Below are 9,451 nucleotides of genomic sequence, written 5' to 3' on the forward strand. Positions count from 1 at the left end.
TAGAGAGAGAGAGAGAGAGAGAGAGAGAGAGAGAGAGGAGGGAGTCAGAGACTAGGACTCAGGTTTCCAGGGTGTGGGAACACACAAAGACATTCCTGGGGTAGCACAGTCCTCTACTTCTGTAGGGGTGGAGAACAGCTGGGAAATAAAACGTAACCACACAAATGAACCTACATGAAATGAACATCAGAATCGAGATGGACAAGAGAGACACCTAGGCAGCTGCATATGAAGACTCCCTCTGAAACAAAGGAGCACAGCCGCAGGTGTGCTGATGTAGACCTGCAACCCTAGCATTCAGCACGCAAAGGCAGGACTGACGCAGTCGGAGGAAATCCTGGTCCACAAAGTGGCGTGCTGTCTTAAAAGACAACAAATGAGAACATAGACACTGGAACAGACAATGACCGTGCCACAGTGGCACTGCTCCCCAATTCTGTGCACACTGTAGAACCGAGCAAAGCACACTAAGACAATGAATATACAACCAAGGAGGAAGAAAGAGACTGGAGTGGCAGAGCGTGTGCTGGCTAAGTGTGAACTCAGGGCCTTTTCTTTCTTGAGATTGTCTTGCTACACTACATGGTCCAAGTTGGTCTAGAACTCAATTTTTTCTGTCTTAGCCTTCTGTGCTGGGATTATGCATGTGTATCATCATGTACAGCAAATTCATAGCTTTACACAGAAAATATAGAAATACATTTAAAATATTAATATGTGAGGATCCTTATCTATTACCTTCCATAAAACTCAACTCCAAATGAATCAAGCAGAGTATACTTGAATTTACAGGCTCAGGAAGACTTTCTAATGTGGGATGTCCTTCTGTGTATACATTGCTTCTATTAGTTAATGAATAAAGCTGTTTCGGCCAATGGCTTAGCAGAGTAAAGCCTGGCAGGAAGTCTGAACAGAGATATAGAGATAGATAGATAGATAGATAGATAGATAGATAGATAGATAGATAGACAGACAGACAGACAGATGAAAAGAAGAGAGAGAGGGCAGAGTCGAGGAGACGCCATGTAGCCACCGAAGGAGTAACATGCTGCACCAGTAAGCCACAGTCTTGTGGCAATAGACAGATTAGGAATACACCTGAGCCATTGGCCAAAATGGCTTTATTCATCAACCAATAAAAGCAACACATATTCAGGAGGACTTCCCACATCAACTTTCTTAACAGGAGCCCAGAGGACAGGCATTGAGAGTAACAACTGACAAATGGGATCACATGAAGTCCCGTGAGATGGCACAACCTTGAAGAAGCAGGGAAAAGTAGAGGTCTCTAGAGAACTGGAGAGTGCCTGACAGGAGATTATGGAACTGGGTTTTTCTTCCCAGCATGATATAATACCTCCATATAGAACAGAAGAACCCAGTGCACAGACTGGACAGGGATGACACAAAGGAAAAAGACTGACAAACTTTGCCAAAACATGGCAGGACCTTCCTTCAAAATTCTTGCTTCATAGAAAAGGCTACTAGATATTCTAGGGCTGTAAACAAAGGTGGACGCCCTGATGTGGCAAAGGAATCTTGGGTGACCGTCTACATAGCCAGGTGTCTCTGCCGTTTCTATAGCTTTGGAAGTGGCTTGTGCTGTACTTCCTGTTTACTCAGGAAATACTATATCCTTCTGGGGTCTTTGATGCAGTTGAAGACTAGATAGTTATAGTTGCAGGTTTCTTCAGTCATGATAGAAGGCAAATTAGGTACAAACCTTTGGACTCACCAAGATAGGATAAATAATATTTTCTCTGAATTTGCCAAATACAAATGGATGGATACTGTAGATGTAATCCTTACCTGATAATTGTTCTTACTGTATATAGTTTTACTATGTTAAAGCTAAAACCCTTCCTTTTTATTTAGACAAAGAGGGGGAAATGTGAAACATTAACTAGGCAAAGATGTGTTACATTTGTTTATGCTGCATTTGTTAAATTATATAAAGAAGTGTTGCTTTGACTGCCTAAGGCACCTCACTGGTCTAACAAAAAGCTGAATAATTAGGCAGAGGACAGATAGGTAGGGCTGAAAAGCAGGGAATAAGTAGAAGGAGAAATCTAGGTTCAAGGGAAAAGAAAATGAGGAGAATGAGGGAGAAAGAGTAGGAGATACCCAGGGCCAGGCACACATGGAGTAGGACATACAGAATGAAGGAAAGGTAAAAAGCCCAGAAGTAAACACAGATGAAGAGAAACAGGTTAAAACAAGTTATAAGAGCTAAGGGACAGGCATCAGACAAGGCCAAGCACTCCTAAGTAATAATGAGTCTCTGTGTTGTGACTAGAGAGCTCATCGGTGGCCAAAAGAAAGTATGTTGCATACAGTTTGCTCACTCTGGCTCCTACTAGCTGAATCTAGGAAAATCTGAATCTCAAAATACATGCTGATATTGAATAAAATGAGAGTTCATTGGTTCATACTGACATAAAGAAATTACTTGAAAAACAACTGTAGGAGGGACACAGTAGAAAATGGCTACTGTAGCAGAGACAAAGTTAATGAAGTGCCTCTGAGAGACACAAGTCAACAGATGCTGAGATGCACAAAAGTATCTTTCAAATTATTAACAGCAAAGTGAAAAGCGCTCACGGGTCAGGCAATACCACCCTAGCTGAGTGATGGACACTAATGACACTCTCGTGCATCAGTGGCACAACCCTGGGAAGACTGCTGTGCCTGGCTGACTTCCACAGCCAGGGGTTGCCAGGATGGGATGAGGGTAGTACACAGAGGGCAGCAATGACAAGCATGGCATGGGTGGTGTAACTGGTAACTATCTGAAGACAGAAAAGGACGTTCTTTGTAACTCTCTGCCACTGTTTGAAATTATATCCAACGAAAAAGTAACAAAGAAAACCCAACAAACACTCACCTTTCTTCATTATTCAGTATGCTCAGGACAGGATCTACAGACAGCACACCATATAACTCAAGAACGTCATTGACTTTGAAGCAGTCCCAGTCTTCATAGACCTGACAACAACATAGGTTAACACTGAATGACACAACCAGGTACTTGCCAGTCAGACAGCGAAGTCAGCAAACATGTGAACAACCACACTCCCACAGAGGCTGGCAGTCAGGCAAAAGCTAAACCAGAGCCAGGTATGTCCACAGAGCCTACCTGGCTGGTCTAATACTGACCTTGGACTCAAAGCAATCCTCAGGCCTCTGCCTCTCAAGTGTGGGGATTGATGTTTTAAAGCACTACAAACAACTTAGTTTTACTTTGCATCAGGGTCATGTTATTGTAGCTCATGCTAGCCTTGAGTTCTTGATCTTCCTCATCTCAGCTTCTAGAATGGCAGGACTGGGCATGTGATACAACACCCTTTATTTTAAATACAATTGAGAAGTGGATTTTGAAAAGGTAAACTAGCAGAAATAAAATATGCAGTCAGAAATGACATAGGAAGGAAGTAGCTATGAATTTAAAAGGCGGTCTACTTTTGAATATGACTTTACCCCTTTGGTTTTGTGAAACAGGGTGTGTTGCCTAGCATCATGTCAAGTTGACAGAGCTCGTGAGGAAGGAGCTTCAGTTGAGAAAATGCCTCACAAGACTGGGCTATGGGCAAGCCTGCAAGGCACTTTCTTAATTAGTGTTAGATATGGGAGGATCCAGCCTATTGTGGGTGGGGATGTCCCTGGGCTGGTGGTTCTGGATTCTATAAGAATGCAGCCTGAGCAAGCCTATTCCTCATGGAGCAAGCCAGTAAACTGTACTTCTCTCCACGGCCTCCGCATCAGCTCCTGCCTCCAGGTTTCTGCCCTGTTTAAGCTCCTGTCCCGACTTCCTTTGATGATGAACTAAATAGACCCATTCCTCCCTAACTTGCTTTTGGTCTTGTGTTTCATCGTGGCCACAGTAACCCTGACTAAGACACAAAGTCTGACTATGTAGTTCAGAACGGGTGTGAATTCTCCACCTTTCTTCCTCTATTCCCTGAGCACTGGGATTACATGTATATGCCACCACACCAGGTTCCACACTGGCCAGTTCTTTGACTGTTGTGTCAGCCAAAATAAGGAGCCCCAAAGATGGTCACAGCACAATCGCTGAAATGCTGAGTCTGTGAGCTCACAAGGAAAGGAACCTGCAGTTGTACTCAAGGACCCTGAGGTGGTGATAGCCTGGATCGGCTAAGCGGGCTCAGTGTCAAAGAGTTAACTTTATCTGATGGAAATGTGACTACAAAAGAATGGTCAGATAAACACAGTGTTACTATCTTAAAGATGGAGAAGCCACAAGTCATGGAATGCAGGCAGCCTCTTGAAGCTGGACGAAGGAAAAGACACAACAAACCAGATCCTGTCCCCTCTCCATCCCTCTAGAGCCTCCAGAGGACAGCACAGCCTGTAGACATGCGGAGGCTTTTCTAATGCCTCATTTCTGAGGTAGAAGCATCTGTGGAAAGAACTAGGAAAGGCTGTACCTTAACAAGGCAGGCAGGGCCCTTCTCTCCTGGCAGGGGGAAGTTCAGATCGAATGGGGAAGAGAGGTTCAAGGAGTTCAGCTGCTGCCCACTGGAAGCTTCAGTTTCTAAGCGTTTTGGCTCTCCGCACCAGTGAAGACCACCGAGGCCCCCTAGACTCAAACAACATTGCATGCGGTCACTTTTTTTTTTTTTTTTGGTTTTTCGAGACAAGGTTTCTATGTGGCATTGGAGCCTGTCCTGGAACTAGCTCTGTAGACCAGGCTGGCCTCGAACTCACAGAGATCCGCCTGCCTCTGCCTCCCGAGTGCTGGGATTAAAGGCGTGCGCCACCATCGCCCGGCTACATGCGGTCACTTCTAAGCCCAAAGAAATGAACATTCTAACAGTGCTTTTCATTTTGACATAAATCATGTTTATGAGCTGAAAAAGGCTCATGTCAAGTTTTAATAACATTATTAGACTTATACCAGAACAAAGATAGACACATAAAATATTTCATTGCTTTCTTACTCTGAAATAGCAACAAACTACTCCATCAAACATATTGGAAGGATTTTGTTTCTTTTCCTTTTTTTGAGACAGGGTCTCACTGTGTAGTACAGGCTGGCACTGAACTCTAGGCCATCCTCCTCTCTTAGTCGCCTTAGTGTTAGGATTTCAGATCAAGCTATGACGCCTAACTCAGGTCAGTACTTTTACCAGTTCATTTCAATCCACCCAGCTTGACACTTATGAACCACATGCACGACCAGGACAACCTGACAACCCTAGGGGGGCAGGAGTGGCATACACACCTTGGTGGTGACCAACAGCTCTAATTGGACCTAAGACCCTGTCTGGAAACAAGAAGACCATGCCTGGTACTGGAATCCTAGTTAACTACTCGGTGCTAGTCAAGTTACAGCTCCTGAAGGAGAAGCTACAACCACTAATTTACTAAACCAGCATTAATCCGTAATAACAACCTATAAAAAGATATCCTTACACCCACAGACACATGTAGTCTCACTCTTCATCAAGGAAACTTCTCTTTGTAACACATGAAGACCACTACAGAAAACCACAACCAATCAAAACACAGTTGTGGAGGCCAATGCCAATGGATGCATCTAACAAAACAACTCTGCACCCAAGGCTCAGGGAACACTCTAGAAGAGGTGGCAGAAAAGTTTTAAGAGCCAGAGGATCGGGGACTTTGCAGTGATACTGTGTCTCCTAATAACATCAGAAACTACGCCTGTAAACTCTCGCCAATATGACTACATAAATGTGAGCTGAACAAGGACACCAACGAACATGCTAAATTGCATGGGATAAAGGCCATAAGACTTCAATCCTATGCAAAGAACTACGTGCAACTGAGTAAAACTGGGAACAGAAGGTGGCCCTCCCCAGGGAAGAGCACACAAATTGGTTATCTAGTGCCAAACAGTCATCCCTGAAAACATACATACGATTAACATTGTGCATATCCAACAGGTTGTACTTAGGAAGGCATATGTATATATAAACACATACACGCACAAAATACCAGCTGAGGAAAAGAAGGCCATGAATTTGAAGGAGAATGGGGACGGGTATATAAGTAGGCTTGGAGGGAGGAAAAGGGAGAAATGTATTTAAAATACAATCTTAACCAACCAGGCATGGTAACACAGCCTTTAATCCTGGCACACTGGAGGCAAAGGTGTAAGGATCTCTGAGTCTGAGGCCAGCCTCCTCTACACAGTGAGCTCCAAGCCAGTGCTGCACAGTAAGACCCTGCCTCAAAAACAAAACAAAACAAAAACTTAAAAATAAGCAAAGAAAAAATAAAATATACATTTTTTTAAAAATAAAAAATTAATCTCTAGCCGGGCAGTGGTGGCGCACACCTTCAATCCCAGCACTCAGCAGGCAGAGGCTGGTGGACCTCTGTGAGTTCGAGGCCAGCCCGGTCTACAAGAGCTAGTTCCAGGACAGGAACCAAAAGCTACAGAGAAACTCTGTCTCAAAAAAAAACAAAAAAAAAACAAAACAAAACAAAACAAAAAAAGGTAATCTCAAGGTCTAGAAACAGTTAAAGGGCTAGAACACTGGCTTATCTTGCAGAGAACCCGACTCAGGTCCCTTCACCCACAGGGCAGCTCACAGTCATTCCCTGCCTCCAGTTCCAGGACCCCATGGCCTCGTCGAACCTCTGAGAGCATTCACATGGTACAAAGACAAGCATGCAGACAAAAGTTCACCAACAAAATAAACTTCAAATTTTTTAAATTAATTTCAATATTTTCATTTCACAGAAATCTTCCTGCCTCTAGCATATGCCTTCTGCCACCTGGTTTTTGTTGATCTTTTTTTTTTTTAGGCCAGAAATATCAAGGGAAAAAATGTGAAATTGCAGGATGAATTTGTAGTTCAATTTTTCTTAAGTATAGCTAATTCTTTTATCTCTGAAGCCAGCCTGGACTACAGAGTGAGTTCCAGGACAGCCAGAGCTACACGGAGAAACCCTGCCTAGAAAAACAACACAAAACCTTCCCACCCATCTACCCCCAATAAAAGAATTAGGCAGATTTCTGTTAGTTTGAGAGTTCAAGATAAGCCTGGTCTATAGAGTTAGTTCCACAAATTTATAGCCAGGGCTGTTACATAGAGAAATCCTATCCTGGAAAAACAAAAACAAAAAAAACGCTTTCGGACAGTGGTGGCACACACCTTTAATCCCAGTACTCGGGAGGCAGAGGCAGGAGGATCTCTGGGAGTTCGAGGCCAGCCTGGTCTACAAGAGCTAGTTCCAGGACAGGCTCCAAAGCTACAGAGAAACCCTGTCTCGAAAAAGCAAAAAAAAAAAAAAAAAAAAAAAAAAAAAAAAAAACCCAAAAAAAAAAAAAAAAAAAAAAAAAAAAAAAAAAAAAAAAAAAAAAGAGAAATCCTATCCTGAAAAAACAAAACAAACAATATCAACAACAAAAATCAACAGAAATACCGTGGTTCCAAACGGAAAGCAAGAAAGGATGGTTTCAGCTAAGTCACTTGTAGGGTAGAGCACAACCATGCTTTCTATTGTTCAAGAATCGGGATAACAATTACGACGACACTAAAAAGATCTTCCATTCAACCACTTCAAAGTAAAAGCATCCATCAGAGCTTTCCAAAGGGTCCTCATTGTAAAAATGCTCAAAAGTGCCTAGGGATGGAAACAGGGCCTCATACCTTCAAGGCCAAAGTTCTACTCCCGAGCTTCACTCCAGCAACACCCCCGTTGTGATGAAGTGAAATGAGTGAAAGACCACACCAGTTCCCAGTCGAGAACTGTCAGAGAACAAGCCTGACAACGAGCCTTGATGTCAGAGGAAGGTGAGGGCACACAGTACCTGCTTGTCTGGCACCTGCATGTTGGTCTTTCTGCTTGCTGGGCTGTAGGTCCATATCTTCATCATCTTCATAACTCCTCTTGTGCCGACTGGGAGTATAGGAAGTCGAGGGACTGACTCGAGCTTGGTTTGCATTGACATAGGCGTTAAATAAAAGGTTAAGAAGACAATAATCTTGAACCAGATTATCCTAAATTATGTTAATTACATGGTTCTAAAACATCACCAATTTGACAATTCAGTTAAAGGAAGTACTTTTTTTAAAAAAAAAAGATTTATTTATTTTTCTTTTGAGTGTTTTGTCTACAATTATTGTTGTAAACCACATGCATGTATTGCTCTTAGAGGCCAGAAGAGGGTGTCAGATTCCCTGGACCTGGAATTATAAACCATTCTGAGCAGCTATTGGATACTGGAAACCAAACCCAGGTCCTCTGCAAGAGCAGCCATTGTTCTTAATAGCTGAGTCAACTCTCAGATCCTAAAACTTCTGAAAAGAGGCTAGACAGTTAGGGTTATGAAATAAGAGGTTTTCCTCTATGCCCCACATCCACTTGATAAAAACAACAAACCTGGACAACACAGATAAAGTATCTGTCCTCAGGCAGTGGACAACAATGAACCTAAGGTCATGATCCTGGAATAAGGAGATACAACCCCAGGAAAAACTCCACATCCTTCTGGCTGCAGGAGGACCTTCCAACTGTAGCAAAGACGAGAGTGGCAGTCTATCTCTTGCTGGATGGAGAAAACAAAGCCCAGAGTTCAGAGTTACAGAGTAGCAGAAATTTGCAAAAGGGTATCCAGAGGAACAGCTGTAGACACAAGACCCAGGAATTCTGATCTTTGGCCAAGCACCAAACTGCAGATTCTAACTCAAGCTTCTCAGTCCCGAAGGCCTAGCAGGCATCTAAGAGCTAGACACAGCCTGTGTTGTTGTTTAGGGGCTATGTCTTGTGGAACTGGAGTAACTCTGTTACCCATCTTGATCAATTCCTATACTACTCCTTGACAAGAAAACATGCTATCCAGTACACAAACTGCCAAAACCAAAGTCAACCCTTCTGAAGGCAGGAAACTCAAAATGCTACTAATGTTGGCTTTTTAGCAGATAATAAAACAGTAGTTAAGCAGAGAAACAGGAAAATCAGACCTGTTACCAGATTTTTAAATCAATGCAAACAAATCCAGAGATAACAGACTCAGGAATTAGTGAGCAGGAATTTAACAGAAAGGTAACTCACTGTATTAAGGGAAGAGCTGGAGTGTAGCTCAGTTGACATAAGGTTGCCCAGCGTGAAAAGCCCTGAGTTACTCCCTGCCACTCCCAGGCGGTGCCTGTCTGGAATCCCAGCTCTCTAGGACTAGAATGACCAGAAATGCTATCTCAAAAACAAAAAGTAGGGCTGGAGAGATGGCTTAGTAGTTAAGAGCTCTTCTAAAGGTCCTGAGTTCAATTCCCAGCAACTACATGGTGGTTCACAACCATCTGTAAAGAGGTCTGGTGCTCTCTTCTGGCCTTCAGGCATACACACAGACAGAATACTGTATACATAATAAATAAATAAATATTTTTAAAAAATGGCATTCCAATGTGTGGCCAAAATTTTCAAAAAAAAAAAAAAAAAAAAAAGTAGAGCTGGG

At 42.9% G+C, this 9,451-nt stretch overlaps 1 protein-coding gene across 1 annotated transcript in view; it reads right to left on the reverse strand.

The window, feature by feature from the left end:
* Mcmbp (minichromosome maintenance complex binding protein) overlaps positions 1–9,451 on the reverse strand; it is a 46,813-nt gene that overhangs the window by 15,303 nt on the left and 22,059 nt on the right. Inside the window, exons 5-7 of the mRNA XM_050165953.1 lie at positions 7,808–7,997; positions 4,449–4,600; positions 2,885–2,985 (exon numbers count right to left, since the gene is read on the reverse strand). Coding sequence (XP_050021910.1) covers positions 2,885–2,985; positions 4,449–4,600; positions 7,808–7,997 — 443 coding nt within the window. The remainder of the gene's footprint in view (positions 1–2,884; positions 2,986–4,448; positions 4,601–7,807; positions 7,998–9,451) is intronic.

Source organism: Alexandromys fortis, unplaced genomic scaffold (genome assembly GCF_014885135.2).
Source record: "Alexandromys fortis isolate MF-2015 unplaced genomic scaffold, M_Fortis_MF-2015_v1.1 scaffold_146, whole genome shotgun sequence".
Lineage (NCBI taxonomy): Eukaryota > Metazoa > Chordata > Mammalia > Rodentia > Cricetidae > Alexandromys > Alexandromys fortis.